At 38.5% G+C, this 20,909-nt stretch overlaps 1 protein-coding gene across 1 annotated transcript in view; it reads left to right on the top strand.

Moving 5' to 3' along the window:
* Rim (Rab3 interacting molecule) overlaps positions 1 to 20,909 on the top strand; it is a 738,199-nt gene that overhangs the window by 662,809 nt on the left and 54,481 nt on the right. Inside the window, exon 23 of the mRNA XM_068230365.1 lies at positions 10,062 to 10,196. Coding sequence (XP_068086466.1) covers positions 10,062 to 10,196 — 135 coding nt within the window. The remainder of the gene's footprint in view (positions 1 to 10,061; positions 10,197 to 20,909) is intronic.

Below are 20,909 nucleotides of genomic sequence, written 5' to 3'. Positions count from 1 at the left end.
ATCGAGAAAAGATGACAAATTTGCATTTTGTGCCATATGTTCTTGTCATATTAACATAGCACATGGCAGCAAAAACGACCTGACTAATCATATAAAGAGTGTTGTTAACATCTTGGTAATTTGAAATCTAAAGTAAAACTCAGAAAATAAACTTTTTTTTTTCCAAAGCTGGAGATAATGTTTACGATTTAATAAAGGCTGAGTGCTTGTTAACTTCTTTTTTTAGTGGAACACAGTATTCCATTGAGTGCAGCTGATCATGCAGGAGCTTTGTTCAGCAAAGTGTTTCCTACATCATAAATCGCAAATATGTACGGTTGTGGTCGCAAAAAAAGCATCGTGTGTCCTAAACAAAATGGCATGTACTGCAACTTGTTTACAGCCCATTTGCTTTGTCGACACCACAGAAACATCCCTCCATATACAGCTGGCATCAGGAAGAGCACCCAGTTGTAAAACAGCGCCAAATCCACATATGCGACACAGTTCGCAGCTGCAGCCTCACAGTTATGGCAAAAAGCTGTAGAAGAAGAAGAAGTCTGTAATAGTGAGAATTCATAATGGTGAAAAATTTACTTGCTATAGTGTATTGTTGTTAAAGACATAATATGGAACAAGAAAATACCAAAAAAATGTAAGAGAGTCATATATGAAACCTGTTACGTACCAATCCTGACCTATGGTTGCGAAACATGGACCATGAGAAATAAAGATGTTAGTAGAATCCAGGCAGCAGAAATGAGATTTGTTTGTAGCATGATCAGGAAAACACGGAGCGACAGAGTCCGTAATGAGGAAATTCGCAGGCTCAAGTTGTAAGACTGCAGGACAGAATAACAGCGCAGTGACTGAGATGGTATGGACATGTGCGACGCATGGGAGATAACAGATTACCAAAACAAATGTATGATCTAAAACTTGAAGACAAAAGACAAAGAGGGCAATCAAGACTCACTTACAAGGACATGGTGAAGATTGACATTCAACAGCGAGGACATACTTTGGAAAGCATCGAAGAAGGAGAGAAGTTTAGAGACCGCAGGTGGTGGAAAAGCCTCGTTCGCTGACCCATCGCTTAAGATGGAACGATGTGGGATATATATATACAAAATAGAAAAGAACATATTTTAAAATCGATATGAAACAGCAATCAGTTTTTTAACTTACATTTTCACCGAAGATTTCCATACTACGGCTCACTTGGTAGCTATTTTTCTAATTTCGATACTACATGAACGTGCATGTTCAATTTCATTCTTGAATATTGTAATAGTATCACTCCGAAGGTTTGTGTGGCAAACATGAGTTTTCATACTCCAACACCTAAACCATAAATATATCATGAAAACATATTTCAAGCCCCAGCAGAGTAATGATAACCTTTTTGCTATAATTTACATGGGAATACCAAACCAAATCCCATGGCACAACAGCCCCAAAGGACCTTGGCCTACCAAGCGACTGCTGCTCAGCCCGAAGACCTGCAGATTATGAGGAGTCATGTGGTCAGCACGACAAATCTTCTCGGCCGTTATTCTTGGCTTTCTAGAGCAGGACCGCCATCTCACAGTCAGATAGCTCCTCAATTGTAATCACATAGGCCGAGTGGACCTTGAACCAATGCTCATATCCATGGAAAAATCCCTGACCTGTCCGGGAATCGAACCTGGGGCCTGCGGGTAAGAGGCAAGCCACGCTACCTCTACACCGCAGAGCTGGCTTTACATGGGAGTAGCCTTTCCAAAATTGAACCAGACATGAGAACACATGAACCAACCTCTGAAATCAGTCATTCACACTGTTGTTTCTTGAGAGGTACCACGTCAAGTCAGGAGTCAGACAGGGTGATGATCGCTCCCCTCTTCTCTTTAAATGTACACTGGAGAAGGTTTTCAGAAAGGAATTGGTTAGAGAGAACATTCTGAAGGGATTTACCTAGGTCTCATTACAGATTGTCTGACTTTTTGCAGATGACTTCGCACTTCGGGCAAGTTCAATAGAAGTAGTAGTAATGCAGCATAATATACTCAGACACCAGGCAGCCAAGGTGGGATTGCAAGTGTCGCTAGAGAAGACCAAATATTTCAGCAACATCAGCGAGAGCCCCAGAGAATTACAGTTGGAACAGGGCGTAATTGAGAAAGTCAGTAAGTTCAAGTACTTAGGAGAATGGCTTGAACTTAATCTGTCGGAACGGGTAGCCTTAACAACCTAAATTAATAAGCTAGAGCTGGCATACCATCTGACCAAGAACACGTACTACAACACCAAACTTAGACACTACCATGCTGTCATCTGCCCAGAAGCCCCGTATGCCTCCGAGTGTCTGATCCTTAACAGGAACGGTCTAGCTGAAAAACTAGAGATCAAAGCAAGGAGGATTCTCAGAAAGATAATAGGGCTAGTCAAAATACAGGGTGAATGCAGGAGGTCACACAATCAGGAGCTATATAGCTACACAGAAAAAATCACGGACATGGCCAGGAAGAGACGTCTGAAAATTCTATGGGCACATATCAAGGATGAAATCTGCCAGGGTGACCAGTCATATTCTCTCTTACTGTCAGAAGAGAAAGATTAAGACCCCGTTGTTAACATAAGTGGCTAAAGATCTTCAGGAACTAGGAATAGTTGAAAGTGACGTCAGAGATGGTTCAACACTCAGAAGTATTCTGAGATAGAAAACGAGGTTCCAGGACAATCAGCCCCGTAAGAAGACAGGTGCCCTCTAGGCGAAGGAGAGGAAGGAGCAACACAGCCAGAGAATGGGCATGTACTGGGCAAACATCAAAGCCCACTCGCAGCGAAAAAGTTGAATATTTAAAGTTAAAAACTTCATAATTGTTCCGTATTGAATAGAGAAATAAGAAGATGTACAATATTATAGGGAAGGATCCACCTTTCAATACTCCGTAGTAAGTTGAACTAAAAAGTAGTTACAACCTGTTTATTGGGACCGGTTTCAACACATTTCAAGTGTCATCATCAGCCAATTAGCGAAGATCTTAAAACAACTAATATATTGAACACAGGCAAAAAATTAACATTGTATCATATCGTAGCAATTCAGTTGAATATCACGGTCCTTAGTTCACCTTATTGAAATAGGAAGAGAGAAAACACACCCAGACATATTTAAAACTACTTGTAAAATACTTACTGCATGCAATGAAAAACAGGATAAAAAGTTTAAAATTATTGTGTTCTAAAAAGCAGTAGAACCAATGGTGAAGAAATCAAGGCTAAAATAATTCTTTGTTTTGGCAAATGCAATAATAATAATAATAATAATAATAATAATAATAATAATAATAATAATAATAATAATAATAATAATAATAATAATAATAATAATAATATTTATTTTTTTTGCGAGGGAGTGTGGAAAATCTTTCATAAGACGCTTGTGAGGTCCACACTCAACAAGTGTGTGGAGATTCTTACCCACTAAAAACCACACTCCCTTTTCCCACGACGTTTATCTCCGCCCCGATAACCGCTCTCGCATTACTTCAGGACGGATGTCGTGCTTAATGCATCTTGTGTTTCATCTTCCTTCTTCTGCTTTACTATCTGTCGTAATCGTCCAGGTCCTTCTTCTTCTGACGCAGAATATTTTCTACGTAAACTGCCACCTGGTCCCAAGATTCTTGACTTCGTAGCATTACTGACACAATCCCTTCTGGCGTCATTTCTCCCTGCATAACTTCTAAGCATCTTCTTTGCGGCAGCCAATGAACACACACAAAGAAAGTATGTAATACGTCATCGATATCACCGCAGTATATGCACGCCGGACTAGTTGCTAGCCCTAGTCTATAAAGAAATTTTCGGAAGTATCCATGACCTGTCAAGAACTGTGTGAGATAATAGTTCACCTCACCATGGTTTCGGCCAACCCATACGCCCAGAGAAGGTATCAATCTTTTAGTCCATTTTCCTCTAAAATCATCTTCCCATCTTGTTTGCCATCGTTTCATTCTGCGACTAAGAGCCAAAGCCTTTGCCCTTTTCCTTCCTAGCTCTTCTTGTGTGAGCCAAATTTCTTGTCTTTCGAAGGCCAACGAGTCAATAGGAGCTACTGCTGCTACTACTGGAATCGAAGGTTCTGATACTGTATGATATGCGCAAGCAATTTGTAAAGCTGCTCTCCGTTGTACAGCCGCAATTCTTTTCCGATATTTCGCAATTTTTAACGATTCAGCCCAAATTTCCGAACTGTATAGCAGTATCGATTGAACAGTCGACATGAGAAGGCGCCTTTTACTAGATTTCGGCCCCTTGATATTTCCCATGAGTCTACTAAGTGCAGTCATGGTTTTTGCTGCCTTATCTGTTACCCGTTGGATGTGGTCCCAATATGTAAGCTTAGTATCAAGCGTTACACCAAGATATTTTGTGCTCCTAGTTGTTTCGATGGCTATCTGCCCGATCTGCATCGGTACAACAGTATTAATCCTTTTCCTCGTCAGGAGGATAATTTCCATTTTATGATCTGCGAGTTCTAACTTGTGATTTATCATCCATTCTTTGACACGACGCATCACCTAATTCAATTTAAATTGAGCCTACTCTAGGTTACGAGTTACTATCACAGCAGCCACATCATCAGCATAACCCACAAGTTTTACATCTTCTGGCATCTCCAGCCGTAACAAACCATCATACATGATATTCCAAAGGTGTGGTCCGAGAATTGAGCCTTGCGCTGCACCAGCTGTGAGCCGTTTTCTTCTCTAACAATCTTCCGTGTCGTATAACAATGTACGGTCTTTCAAATAGTCTTGCAGTATATACATGAGATATTCTGGTAGCTTGAAAGTTTCTTTTAGAGCTTCCAAAATATCACTCCATCTTGCCGAGTTGAAAGCATTTTTAACATCTAGAGTCACAAGAAGCGTCAGCTTTCTAGAGTAATGATTACCCATTTGAGCTCGTTCTGCTGTCTTCACCACTTCTTTCACAGCATCTAGAGTTAAGTGACCTCTGCGAAATCCATGTTGTTGGTCAGATAGGTCGCCAGCTAATCGGACTGCTGCTAGTATTCTCGGTTGTAATAGCTTCTCTAAACCTTTCCCAGCAGTGTCCAGCATACATAGAGGTCTGTAACCCCCAGTTTTCCCTTTACTGATCAGAACCAGTCTAGCTATCTTCCAACGAAAGCCAAAAATTCCCGCTTTCAAACAATGGTTATACATTCTCAACAGCAATTGAGGACATAATTCGACTGCCACCTTTAGTACTTCTGCTGGAATATCATCTGGTCCAGGGGCTTTCTTATTTCTAAGGGAATTAAATGCTGTTATCAGTTCTTCAGTTGTAAAAGGTGGTACATTAACTAGTTCTTTCTCAGCCTCATCATCAATCCTCTCTGCATGATCAGGGAATAGTGTGTGTACTATTTCTTCCATTGTGCGTGGATCCATGATAGGGCTTGACAGCATCCCAAATTTCTTCATAACGATTTTATACCCTAATCCCCATGGATTTTCATCCACTTCCTTAGACATTTCCCACCACTTGTCGGCTTTACTCTTTTTAATTGTATTTCGCAGTCTTTTCTTCATAGTCTTATACTCTACTGAGAGAGCTTCATCGTTATGTCGTGCTCTTTGTGTCCTTCGTCTGAGTCGCAGACATTGTTTCCTCAACTCAGCAATTTCTTCATTCCACCAATATGCTGGATGCTTGCCTCTCCGTTGTTTGATTCTGGTCATTGATGCGTCACATGCTTGCTGAAGGAGTCTCATGGTGTGTTCCACGCATTTATTAGCAATTATGCTTCTATTGCCTCCGTGACATGTATCCGGCATAGAGTCCATTCCATTTAGTATTACTTCATGAAATTTTTCTCTATCCATAGTAGCTATGTTCCATCTTTCTGGCTTGCGCGTGATAATCCTTGGATGCAGAGTCTCTTGAAGTACACGAAAAGTGATATACTGGTGATCGCTTCCAGTATATTCTTCAATTACTCGCCATTCAGTTGTCCTAGACGCAATGTTTTCAGAAGCGAAGGTTACGTCTGGTATAGTTCCCTGACATCCTGGTCGCCGAAAGGTTGTCACATTACCAACATTGATAACCGTTAATCCCAATCTGGCGGCCATCTCCATTGTACGTCTCCCTCTAGAATCTGTTTGAGACATGTTCCATTCAACTGCTTGAGCATTAAAATCACCAGCAACAACTAGGTTAGTAGTGTTCATCCCTTGCAGAGTATCTTCAAGCTCATCTAGTTTTGTCTGGAAGTCAGAAATAGCCTCATTCGGGGTAAAATAACAGCTGACAAAAATTACCTTCTCAACTTGGACCCAGACAAACCCATCCCCGCATCCTTGATTTATAACTGAATATTTGCCAAGGTCTGTCACCCATATCGCAGCTGTCCCTAGATTGTCTGAAAACCAGCCTGGTTGATCTCTGTCTTGATATTGTTCACTAAGAATCAAGATGTCTGCTCCTATCTCATAGGTCATCTGCGTCAATAGATCATTGGCAGTTAGACTCCTGTGTATATTGGCTTGAAGGATCTGTACCATTCACCACTGCTCTTTGGCCTTTTCTAGTGCTTCACGAAACACAATACACTTTCCTGAGCCAAGAGCATGATGTCGTTTTGACTCTTCAACGCCTATATCTGTGCAAATTATGCATCGTGGACTTGTTTTGCATCCTACTGCCTTGTGACCAGCTTCCTCGCACTTAAAGCAGAGTTTACTTCTGTCCAATCCAACAGTTCCGTGCTTGATGCCCATATGACAGACATCTAAAGCACCGAGGAACTACGGCCCACCGTCTTACTCCGCAGTATAGCCAGCCTACTTTAATTTTGCCTATGTCTAACAGCTTTCGTGCCTCGCTATCTTCTATCTCCACAATGGCGATCTTTTGTCCCCTGCTGTTCGAATTTGTGATTGAGACCTTCAATTCTTGATTAGGATTTTCTAATTCTCATCTTACAGCCTCCTCTACTTCGGAAATAGTGATGGTACAGTCCATATCCCGAATTTCCAATGTAGTTCTAGGTGTCAAAACCTTTACTTCGCCATCGTGACCAAGAGCACCATTAAGTGCTCTATTAAAATTAAATTTTCTCTATTCTCCTTTTCCGTGGCCTTATTAAATTCAAGAAGAACCGCTCCAGATACAGTTTTCCTGATCGATCTAATACCAGCGCCACTATCTTCTGGCTCCACCTTACTGCGGATATCCTTCACAACATCTGCAAAAGTCTTGCCATTCATCGGTTTAATAAGTACGGCTTCAGGGCGGCTTCTTATAGTTGAACGTTTCCGTTGCTCGTTCTTTTTAACAATTTCAGATACCGGTACTGGTTCAGGTTGAGTACCTTCATCTTCATCTGCCTTCTTCTGCCTTTGTTCCCTCTTCTTCTTCTTCTTGGATAACGCTGTTTCCCAGTTATCCTGTTCTACGTTTCTGTTTGTGGTGCTCTGTTCTACTTTCCCTTGAACGGGCAAATCCTTTAGCATTAATGCTCTAGTTGCTTTCCAAGCTTTTCTATGCATAGATCCCGCATCTAGGACTTCCTCCAATTTCTTTAAACCTTGCTGAATTTCCATCTTCATATTTTTCTGCTGAATTGCAAGAATACTTTTCAACAGGCCCCTGGCGATTTCCAGTTGTTCTTCCTCTTTTAACATATCCTCCATAATCTGTTGAGTAATATCAAGCCTCAAATTCGTTTTCGCATTCTGCTCAATACTACTATTGCATGTATCATGCGTGTGCTCCACATCCGTGATATTGTGGCCATGTTCCATAGATTCTGGATTCAAATCCACAGAGTCACCCTGGATTCCAGCCCCCGACATTGTGCCGTATAGGGAGTCCAGCTGGCCGTGACTCAGGTCGCAGAGAAATATCTATTCTCTGTTATTTTCTATGACAAAACTAGTTAACCTAAAATTGCAATTTCACTAACACACAATATCAATATCTTAAACTTTACACCCACTACCGTAGTTTATCCTATTAAATATTGAAAGCACGTATATTAAATATTACTTATACTCGCTTTCCATGTCAATATACGGGTGATTACCAACAAAATCTTCGATCATTGCACGCACAAACTGACTGATCTTATCGCTACCAAGGCTGTCAATAATAATAATAATAATAATAATAATAATAATAATAATAATAATAATTTTTTTTTTTTTGTGAGGGAGTGTGGAAAATCTTTCATAAGACGCTTGTGAGGGTCCGCACTCAACAAGTGTGTGGAGATTCTTACCCACTAAAAACCACACTCCCTTTTCCCACGACGTTTATCTCCGCCCCGGAAACCGCTCTCGCATTACTTCAGGGCGGATGTCGTGCTTAATGCATCTTGTGCTTCATCTTCCTTCTTCTGCTTTACTATCTTTCGTAATCGTCCAGGTCCTTCTTATTCTGACGCAGAATATTTTCTACATAGACTGCCACCTGGTCCCAAGATTCTCGACTTCGTAGCATTACTGACACGATCCCTTCTGGCGTCAATTCTCCGTGCATAACTTCTAAGCATCTTCTTTGTGGCAGCCATTGAACACACACAAAGAAAGTATGTGATACGTCATCGATATCACCGCAGTATGTGCATACCGGACGAGTTGCTAGCCCTAGCCTATGAAGAAATTTTCGGAAGTATCCATGACCTGTCAAGAACTGTGTGAGATAATAGTTCACTTCACCATGATTTCGGGCAACCCATACGCCCAGAGAAGGTATCAGTCTTTTCGTCCATTTCCCTCTAGAATCATCTTCCCATCTTGTTTGCCATCGTTGCATTCTGCGACTAAGAGCCAAAGCCTTTGCCCTTTTCCTTCCTAGCTCTTCTTGTGTGAGCCAAATTTCTTGTCTTTCGAAGGCCAACAAGTCAATGGGAGCTACTGCTGCTACTACTAGAATCGCGGGTTCTGATACTGTGCGATATGCGCAAGCAATTCATTCACAATTAAGTTATTTGTTTGTTTTAATCTTGTCAATCTTATGTTAATTTTAAGGACACTTCCTCTAAAGCATTACTTTGTCAATTTTATATATTTTTCATCTAAACAGTGTTATGTGGCTGAAGATGTTGATAATATACGAAACGTGTACCACTTTTGACCATTAAAAATTGCCTTAAGCAATCATTGTATCGATTAGGTGGAAAATAAATAAATACTTAATTGTGAATCTATTGAAGTGCGATACGGACCATGAAGCTGATTTTATGTAATGCGCAAGCAATTCGTAAAGCTGCTCTCCGTTGTACAGCCGCAATTCTTGTCCGATATTTCACAATTTTTAACGATTCAGCCCAAATTTCCGAACCGTATAGCAGTATCGATTGAACAATCAACATGAGAAGCCGCCTTTTACTAGATATCGGTCCCTTGATATTTCCCATGAGTCTACTAAGTGCAGTCATGGTTTTTGCTGCCTTATCTGTTACCCGTTGGATGTGGTCCCAATATGTAAGCTTAGTATCAAGCATTACACCAAGATATTTTGTGCTCCTAGTTGTTTCGATGGCTATCTGTCCGATCTGCATCGGTACAACAGTATTAATCCTTTTCCTCGTCAGGAGGACAATTTCCGTTTTGTGATCTGCGAGTTCTAACTTGTGATTTATCATCCATTCTTGACACGTCGCATCACCTGATTCAATTTAAATTGAGCCAGCTCTAGGTTACGGGTTACTATCACAGCAGCCACATCCTCAGCATAACCCACAAGTTTTACATCTTCTGGCATCTCCAGCCATAACAAATCATCATACATGATTTTCCAAAGGTGTGGTCCGAGAATTGAGCCTTGCACTGCACCAGCTGTGAGCCGTTTTCTTCTCTGACCGTCTTCCGTGTCGTATAACAATGTACGGTCTTTCAAATAGTCTCACAGTATATACATGAGATATGAGATATGAGATATAATAATAATAATAATAATAATAATAGTAATAATAATAATAATAATAATAATAATAATAATAATAATAATAGCTTGTTCTATTCTCTTTTTTATACTCTGTTAATTAACCAACTGTTTTGTTTTTTCTATATTTACAGGTGACGGTGTGGGGTGATTACGGTCGCATCGAAGGCAAGAAGGTGTTCATGGGCGTGGCACAGATCATGTTGGATGACCTGAACCTGTCCAACATTGTGATTGGCTGGTACAAGCTGTTTGGGACCACCTCATTGGTTAGTGGTCCCCCCTCGCTCGGCCTGTCACGACGCAGTTCCTTGGCTAGTCTAGACTCCCTCACTAGCCACTAGAACTAGAGACAGTAGCTAGACTAATGTCTTCCTCCGTCACTCTTCCTTCACACCTCCTTTGGCTCCACTTAACACGGCATAACTTGATATAAACTCTGATCATTCACATAATAGTTGCACAAGCTTAATTCCTAGAGTATACCTAAAATTTTAAATTCATAAAAAAAAGAGGAACTTTAAATAGACAGCTTCATTTACCATTCAAATAACATAGTAGAAGAGAGATCTAGTCGTCTTAACATAAACGGGATGAGTCTTGGATTTGGGGAGCAGTAAAGTCTAATGCCACTTGAGTTGAATTTAAGAAGTATTTAATGTGAAATCACTCTTTTCACTCCATTTTTCTCACCATTTATATATTTTAAAAAATACTACATAATTCAATTCATTAAGAGATTTACACTTGCTTCCAGTAAATACAATACTTGACCTAATAAAGGAAGCACTCAAAATTGATAAACATCCTAATGATATAAACAGACTTGCCAATCTTTCAAACCTTCACCTTGCCAGTTATTTTTATTTTATTTTTCACTTCCTTATTTTTCTGTAATTCCAATTATTTATGAAGCTCTTCTCTCTTTTTTTTTTTTTTTTGTGTGTCCTCTTTTGTCACTCATTCTCTTTCCCATCCATGTCTACACTGATTTACTTTCTTAGTACTATTACCTAGATGGAAAATCATGACATTTCTTCCTAGTAGCAGTGAGTAAGATGGACTCATACACCATTGTTCCAAATATAACTCACAGAATTGTTTTAAATTTACCATAAAAGTATGAAGGAGCATGGTTAAAAAGGTAGGGTACAAAGGCATGATGGCTTTTCTAGTACAGATTGGAAAGTATTCCAATGTGTTATGTTTTGAGACAGAGTGAGACCCTATCGGGATGATCTTGTAATGATAACAACTGCAGAAGATGCATTAAGACGAAAGCCTTGATTTAGATCAGACCAGACTAGCTTCTTTTATGGTGTAATCTACCAATTTACACATTTAAACCAGCTGCAAAATACTACATCTATTTACCCCCGCTATCAATAGGCCTACCCCAAAATTTTTAAGAAGTCTGCATACAATATCAAAATATATTTATTCATGCATTTTAACCAATACAAAATACTGACTGGGTTCTTCAAATAAAATGTTTTAAGATAACAAATTATGTTTAATACCAAGAAAATGCAAAGAAGTGTTGCACAGGATCTGTTTTGCCCCAGTTGTACAACGCAGAAACATGGTTTACAACTGCCAGAGAATAATACAAAATACAGGAAATTGAAACAGAGTTTCTGCGCAGCATACTAGAAAAATCAGGGAAGGAATATGTAAAGAACACAGAGATAGGGAATAGGTTGAGAATGGAGATACTACAGGACAGAGTAGGGAGAAACAGGCTGAAATGGTATGTCAGAAGGATGGAAGAAACAATAATTCCAAGAACAAAAGTTGTAATGGACAGTGAATGGAAAAGATGGATACAGAAAGTGAAGGAAGAAGAAGAGTTGTTGATGTGCCAAGAGTATTGAAAGAGGAGAGGTGAAAGAACAGAGGACACTGATGCATTACCCTGCCTGATAAGAAGTGAGATAATGGGAGAAGATGAAGGAAAATAAGATTAATTTTATGTATAAAGACAGCTGCTATGTTGATGAGGAGACAGTATATTTCATGTCATCTACAAAGTTTTCAAAATGAGGCATATTCTGTGACAGGGCCAATCTTGAGAAACTTTCCAAATGAAGATCCATTAAATTTTGTCTTCATTATTTTCAAATATGAAAATTCAGATTCACACAAAAGTGTTGGTCCCAAGCAAGGATGCAGCATTTCCTGATATTACTATTTTTCTCCAGGAAAACATATTTCCAAAATTCTTCTGATGACTGGGCCTCTTTAGAAGGATCACTCTGAAAAGTTTTCTCATAGTATGAGTACTTTTAAGACAACGGTTTATTGGAGAAGAAAAGGATGGAGAACTGAAATCAATGACGAGGAGATCCTATCTTTTTGAAGATGTGGAGATTGTTCTTGTCCTTTTGCATTTGTATGTTTGTACTTGTCTTCTATTTCTGGCTATCGTCATGTTTATTCTGTTATGTGTTTCTCTCTTTCCATAAATGCTTCTTCCTCTCCATTACTTATTAATGTATCATTTAAATAATAATAATAATAATAATAATAATAATAATAATAATAATAATAATAATAATAATAATAATAATAATAATAATAATAATAATAATAATAATAATAATAATATGATGATGATGATGATGATGTGCCAAGATGAAGAGACTTTGGGAGAAGAAAAAATCAGCATCAGCTAAATAAGTTCTATCGCGCTCCACAGATGGGCATAATGCTGTAAAAATAGTAAGAGAGTTGCATTCTTTGGACATCTACTGAAGACACCAGAAAACAGGTTCATCAGGAGAATAATAGAAAAATTATGGAACGGTGAGAGCAACATTAGATGGATTGCAGATATAAAGAGAGAAATGAAGGAAGTACAAATTACAACAGAAGATTTAACAAAACAGCCAAAATCAAGAAACTCTCAAACAAACCAAAATCAAACGACAATGGAACAGGTGATTTCAGACGAAGAAAGGAAATTAAGTTCCAAGAGTATGAACAAGTATTGGGCTGACAGAAAACTGAAAACCCCTTTTTATAAATTTGACTAAAGTGGACCAGTGAAGGCCATAAAATGTAAAGAAAGAAATCAATAATAATAGAAAGCAACAAATTTTCTTTTTGTAAAAACTAATATTGCACTAGCTTTATTTTTTGTAACTTAAATGTTGATCACAATGGTTTTTTTTTTTTTGCTTATCCAATGTCACCTAAAAGAAATGCATTTTTTTTTCCTGCTGAAAACCATAGCAGTTAAAAGTCCTTCTTAGGAAGAAAACCAAAGAACTCTTTTTTTCACAGAGCATCAGACATATCCCACAAGAAATGCTGGGGCTGCAACCTTAATTAAGGCCATGGCCGCTTCCTTCCCACTCCTAGAACTTTCTTATCCCGTCATCACCATAAGATCTATCAGTCTCTGTGCGACATAAAACAAATTATTAAAAAATCTCACAAGAGAAATCAGCATGAATAATAGGCATAATGGCAGAAAAGGAAAGTTGATTCTTGGAGGGAAGCAGTTGCAGACTCCAGCTGAACAGTAGACACAATTGTCTACCAGCATCATCTTTGTTAACTCCAAACACTTCACCATTGCCTAGAACTAGAATACCATCGGACGAGTTGGCCGTGCGGTTAGGGGCGCACAGCTGTGAACTCGCATGGGTTCGAACCCCACTGTCGGCACCCCTGAAGATGGTTTTCCGTGATTTCCCATCTTCACACCAGACAAATGCTGGGGCTGTATCTTAATTAAGGCCACGGCCGCTTCCTTCCCATTCCTAGGCCTTTCCTGTCCCATTGTCGCCATAAGACCTACCTGTGTCGGTGCGACATAAAGCAAACAGAAAAAAACAAACAAAGAAACTAGAATACCAAAGAGATTGGATATGAAATACTGAGCAATGCCAACAACTAGACCCCAACCTTCTAACTATTAGAATTACAGAATCATTATTGTAAAACAACAAATTTTTGTCACCTCTTCCTTGCTGATTATAAACGTTGGAAAAAAAAAAAGAGAAAAGTATTTGCATGTTGATATTTCAACTATAATATTAACCATATCAATTTAGTGTAGTATAAGCAGAAAATATGCATTTTCCTGCAAAACCTTGATCTTTTATTAGTGGATGCACCATTGAGGATTTCTAAAGTTTTTATTCTTCTTCCACAAAAGTTAGTGGAGATTTATACCTGTCAACAATTTCCTCCTGGCATAGAAAGGAGGGTATTAGTCTACGAACATGAAGTACATAATATATTTCACTATAAAACCTTCAGAATACCAAACTAGTCCCTTTTCTTAATCTTAGAAGAAATCTCTCCAAGTCATATCCTTGCTTGTTCAATTTGAAATTCAGCTGTTGTGTAGTCATGTGAATGGTCTCGTTATGCCGTATTAAGTCGGGCGAGGCTCCACACTGGTAGCAGCCCTCATCCCAATCACTGAGCACGCCACACTTCCACACTACAAGAAGTCTTCTTCTGAAATACAGGTACTTACAAACTACATGAGTATGCTTTTGTTATACTGAAACAGCAGGACATTCACACACATGCTCTTTAAAATAAAAACATTTCATATTGACATTCTATTTTAAGAAAGTCTTTTCAGGTTTTTTCTAGTGGGTATTGTTCACTTGCTGATTATTTGTACATAATTATTTTATTCCCAAGCTATTCTTTTCTAAAAGGTACAAAATTGCTTTTAATAATAATAAATTTATTGCAGCCAATGGCCAATTTTAAAAGCACAGAGAGAATTTAAAAATTTCCTTCATTGTAGTTCACAAGAGATCTAGTTCTTTTCGAGCAGTAGAGCAGATGATATCTCCCACACTCTTTTTCACAGAGCTCACAAATGCACTTGTTATCCGGTAAGTGAAAAGTTTTAGTTGTGCGTATTCGGCGATGGAACCCATGAACCGCAAACCACGTCACCATGTGCCTGAGAGTGTAGTTATTTTTCGGCCATTCGTTGTTCATCATATCAAATATAAAATAATCTTCATGTTTGGTCCATACTGATGAACAGTTACAATAGGTTGAAAAGAATGTCCACCCAATCAATACATATTTTATTTGTGATTATTTTATTTTATGAAATACTTCCTCTCATGTAGAGGCTGCCTTGCAACAAAGTATACTTTTATATTCATTTTTAGAAGATAAAAAAATATTCTTGAGAAATTTTGATGGTAACCTAATTGTAACAATGGTTTCTTAGAATTATCAATGAACCCCTTAAGGCTATGATGGCAATCTCTACAAACGCTGTAATTGGCAAGACATCTGCTTCCAAAAACTGGCAGCAAAAGTGGAAATTGTTCCCCTCGCTCCAATTATCAGACCTACTATGTCAATTTCCTCTAACTGGTACACAATTATAAAACTAAATTCAAATATTCATCAAAATTGTAATACTTAATGTGACATCATTTGGATGAATTTTACTTTTTAAGAAATTAATTTAACTCACAATATCATCATAAAGCACACCCAATAAAACATTAGGTGATTTAAAATTGTTTAAAATATGTTCAACACTGGTAAAATGTTTGGTGACATTTAAGAAAGCAGGCTAACACTCCAATCTATTAAGAATAATGCGCACTAATAAAAAAGTTTTCTGAGTGTTGTCTTCTTTTATTCCTCATCTAGGAACTAGTTCTTATTGTCATTAACACTGCATTGTAATTTGATGAATATTTATAGTTAGTTGAATGTATACATGTGAAATTAGTGCTAAAGTTCTTGTGGATTTATAGTTTCTGTTTGGACAGGGGGGAAAGTCCTTTAAACCATAGTTGAAGTGTAGTAGGAACGTAATGTTATCTTTTGATAATAAATGTGTAGTTAGGAATCTGAAATGAAAAAGAGAAGAAAATAATGGTTGTAGAAGTGAAGAAAACCTTGTTGCAGCATTGTCTGTATAATTCCATCTGATTTAGATGTTCCATCGTCTATCTCAATTCTGTTTTAGTCAAGAATATTACAGGTTAAAGTTTTGGAAACATTATCGATTCTCGCAATGACTACTTGATTCTGATGGGCTTGATAATATGCCTAAAGTAGTACGAAGCATGTTTTTAAAGCAAGTACCATTTTTAAATATGGCCACTGCAGTGCTTTGATTGTCGTTCAGAGCATGTGCACTAAGTATAATATGTACATCCGCAGGCTAGCCACAAACGCCATTACGGAAGCATTCACCCATATTTATGTTTGTTTGTTCACTATAGTCACATACTTGTTCTAGCACTACTGCAGAATTTTCCTGAATTAGTATTTTCCAAGACTAAAGGTATGTCGGTAGGGAAGGAAGATACCCCCAAGAGGACGGAATGTCAGGCTGGGAGTATGGAATTGAAACAGATGGATCATTTGAAGTATTTAGGATATGTATTCTCCCAGAATGGTGGTAGTGTACTAAATGAAATTGAATAAAAGCTATTAGAGTGAGTTTGCAGTTGCAATCAGCGGTATTGTGTAAGAAAGAAGTCAGCTCCCACACGAAACTGTCTTTACATCGGTCTGTTTTCAGACCAACTTTGCTGTACGTGAGTGTAAGCTGGATTGACTTAGGATTGATACCTTGCTCCTACAGCATCATTTACATTTCAGCTATGTGTCATTTTCAAATATTGCTCATAATAATGATTATAATAAATTAATATTATGCACATTATCAATTCCATCAACAAATACCAGGTGTGTTTTTTAAGTAAGAACCGTTTTGATACAGAAAAAGTAGTGCAATTTTTTTAATAAATCTTTTCTTTTACATGTAAGCCTGTACCTCGTTTTTTTTTGCTATTTGTTTGTGGCGTCGACCTCTAAAGATCTTTTGCCTCTACTTGCACCATATGTTATGAACCTGCGTGTAATTGTAATTGCGAAAGTGTAAAGGGTTGAATGTGAGGAAAGGAACGTTAAGGATGACTTAAACCCCCAGTCCCCAGGCCAGGGAACAATTGAAAACCTCTGACCCAGCCGCGAATCGAACCCGGGGCCGCTGGGTGAGGCAGACGCGTTGCCCCCTACACCGCGGGGCCGGACAAGCCTGTACCTTAAACTACTTCTCAACATAAATTCCAGGCTCATTAAGTCACTTGTTATATCATGAAACCAGCTTCTGAATTCCATCTGCATTGTATTCTGCCACCTGATGTGCCAGCCACTGCCGCGCGGCTTTTTTTAGGTCATCATCCTTGTCGTCGTGGTGTTGACTTCCTAAATACTTTTTTCAGGTGCACGAATAAGTGGTAGTCACTAGACACTAGGTCACTACTATAAGGAGGGTGATCAAATTGTTCCCAACAAAATGAAGCAGTGAGGTCTCGGGTTCAATTAGCCGTGTGAGATCGCACATTGTCATGAAGCAAAAGAATCCCCCTTGTGAGCATGACAAGCCATTTGTTTTGGATTCCATGAGCACAACTTCTGATAATCTAAGTATCCTGGCACAATTTCATGAAGAACATTCCTTGAAATTTCAGGCAACTCATAACTTAATGACAAAATCTGTTTTCTCAAATGTTTGCATCAACATTTTGCACCTAGTCTTCAGTACTGGCAGATGGTTGCCCACTACGCTTCTCGTCGTGGACATTAGTACGCCCTTCTTTAAATGCTCTGACTCATTTTCTTACCATTCCTTTGCTCATAGAGTGTTCTCCATTCACTTCACTAATCTGCCGATGAATTTCAACGGCTTTTACGCCTTTTCCATTTAAAAATCGTATCACAGCACATACTTTACACTCGGCGGGACCATTAATTATCAGAGGCGTTTTCATTATGCATAAACAAATGTAGATACGGGCAAATGTTTCCATAATGGCATTTGTGGTTAGCCTAAAGATGTACGTATTGTACACGCAACTCTTAGTTATAGCCGGTGTTACGGGGTTGAAGAGTAAGGAGGGAGCACTCTCGGTTCCAGTAATACTGCCAACTGAATGGAAATGAAATCTGAATTGAATTGAATCGATAGTATGATCGATCGATATGAATTGTCTAAACCTTCATTATCATCAGCCAACAACTGTGTCACGCACATATTATATAACCCTTCTCGATGTGAATCTTGTTCCTAGCATGAATTCTATAGTTTGGCTTTGCTGTGTAAACAACAAATTTGATATGTTTTACCATGTACTTAGTGGCAGCCTGTAAATACAGGAGGTTGTTCCTAAGTAAATGGAAATGTGTACGTAATGTGTACGCCAGATGTCTCACGGCGATGCATAAGCGATTCATAGTTTGCGTTTCAAAGGTTGCCAATACGAATCTTGAAGATAACTGAGGTCTACTGATTCAGTACTAGCGTGTCGATGTATCACTAAAAGTTGCACGTACTATACTTAGCGCATGTGCTCTGAATGAAGATCCATATTTAAAAATGGTACTTACTTTAAAAATATGCTTCGTACTATTTTAGGCATATTATCGAGGCCATCACAATCAAACATTCATTGCGAGAATTGATAATGTTTCCAAAATTCTAAACTGTAATATTCTAAACTTAAGGAATGGCGCATAGCCAAATAAGGAATAGCCAGTCTCCTTGCTTTCATCTTTTGTATCCGCCTTACCTTGGTCAGTTTGTTTTTTCTTCTGACCCCAATGGTATTAGGTTTTCCAGGCCTAGGGATTCTTTCATTCTGATGTCCTTTGTGGGCCTTGTCTTTGTTTTGCCAATACTTTCATTCTTTGGAGAATCAAATCTCTCCTTTTTTCCCCCTCGAATTAATGTTTATAGAGGATGGATACCAAGTTGTACTTCCTCTTAAAACAATAATCACCACCACAAAATAAAATAACACTTGGATGCCAAACTACCTGGTGTCAAAGTAGTAAAATATCAATTCGCAGTGCAGAGTATCAACAACTAAACATGATCTCTGAAGAAAGCACCTGAAAAGACTTCTTATTGATCTCTTTAGGCACTAAAAAGCCATAGAGAAAATAATTTAATTTATTACGCTTCTAAATTATTTAAATGTGTCCAGTTTTCCTCATTCACCCTGTATAACCTGCAAGTCTTATACCTTCCTAAGATGATTTTGCATATTTATCTGCATTTAAAATGTAATTAAACTCTTGTAGTTGATTTTCTTCATTATTTACTGCTTTCATAATATTATATGCATGATTATCCATAACTTTATTCTATGCTGGTTACACTTTAGCATGTACAGTATTTTCATGTATCTAAAACCTTAGGATGTAGTCAGTAAATTTTATAAATATGAAGTGTAGATACTGTAATACTTAAATATATTTGAGAAAGCCAGTCTTGGAGTAAAAAGCATTATGTAGAGACCCTACCATATAAAGTACCAGTACACAGGAACTTAACCATTTAAAGTATTGGTTCTTGGGAACATTACAACATAGAACACTGTTGTACAGGAAATTTATCTATTAGTGTAGTGGACTTAAATGCCTGCTCATCTCAGTGCTACAGGAGGAGTTCTAAGCATGGCATTGAAACTTTCTCAGATTCAGGCAAGACTTTGTTCAAAGCAGCACTGTCTTACGGATTTCAATAATATTATCACATGTGTATTTATAAAGCTCTATTCTTGTAGAAAATGCAATGCTCTCTTACCTTGATAGTTGAGTTTGGTGTGGAACGTCTTGAAACATCCCTCAATGCAGAGATCCCCTCTTTCTGAGGTCCTGCGTTCCCTATGAACTGTTCTATTTGACCCACGTAATTAGACACGTTCTCCCTTCAAAATGTATTAGCCATGACTTGTGCATTACCGTTCTGCACACTATCACTTGTATCCAGTTCTGAACGAAGGACTTTGCATGCAGCAATGTCATACACATCACTCAAATCACAATCCGAATCTAACACACTTTTGTCAGAAACGTCCTCTATTTCCACACTCGATAATCCGCACTTGATTGTAGAAGTCATCTCCACTCACAACAGAGGGAATGCAAAACAGAGCGTGATAAGGAAAAAGATCAGGAAAAGAAGTCTCAAGAGAGCCCTGAATAGGTAGAATTTATAATTATGTTGATAGTCTGGTTCTTCTCTAAGAGAAAAGGTGCATAGTAGGTACTAGAGAGCAGACAAATGCAGTGGTTGACCCTAATGGCAGAGATATATGACTCAAATTTCAGTTAACAAAACACTATTGAAATAGGGATTAAGGTATAACATTCGAGAGCTCAAACCTTCTGCTTCAAGAAGAAATGAGTTAAGATATGAACAGCTTCGGTCATAACCGCTAGATCACAGTACAATGCACACATGTACCGAGCGAGGGTGTTCGTCACTTCACCATGTTCACTACATGACGAGCTCCGTTTGGCACTCCACCCGCGCTGACAGGTTAAAGCATCAATTTATCTCAGTGTTGGCCAAGACTTGTGCTCCCTGCAGGCCAACACACCCCAGGAGCATGACTGTTTGGCCAGCACTCCAGCTGTCCCCCACCACTGCGATATTTGGTGAAAGTGTGTGAGAGAGACAGGTATATTCTGCAGGAAGGTGTGCTTGTCATGAATGAAGACTGGCGAAGCAAAATCCATATTCACAGCCTTTGTAATCCAACATAATCTGATTATGTATTTTATAACAACACTTTACATACAGGCACATGTATTCCCTCCTTTCAGTAAAACAAAAAAGCACTGAAAAATGAGATGGGACGTGTATTAGTTTATTTATGTTTGTACTGTACATTTTTTATATGTTTGGAATAGAGGTTCACAACACAGTTACCGCATTGAGCTGCAGAAGCTAAAGTCCGTTAAAACCACACATTGCCGCTTCTCGATCATTTTCATAACAGGAAAGAAAACCACTCGCGTGCATAGAACCGCATGTAATGAACTTCATTTTCAAGATCCGTATTGATGCAATCATCATCATCATCATCATAAAACCCCTCTAACGTACCAGGTAGGGTGCTGTTGAATGAGTCTTCACCATCGTATTGATGTATTACTCAAGTCAAATTGACGAGAGT

This window comes from Anabrus simplex, chromosome 14 (genome assembly GCF_040414725.1).
Source record: "Anabrus simplex isolate iqAnaSimp1 chromosome 14, ASM4041472v1, whole genome shotgun sequence".
Lineage (NCBI taxonomy): Eukaryota > Metazoa > Arthropoda > Insecta > Orthoptera > Tettigoniidae > Anabrus > Anabrus simplex.
Note: the sequence above shows the minus strand (reverse complement) of the source record. Positions and strands in the feature narration are given on the sequence as shown.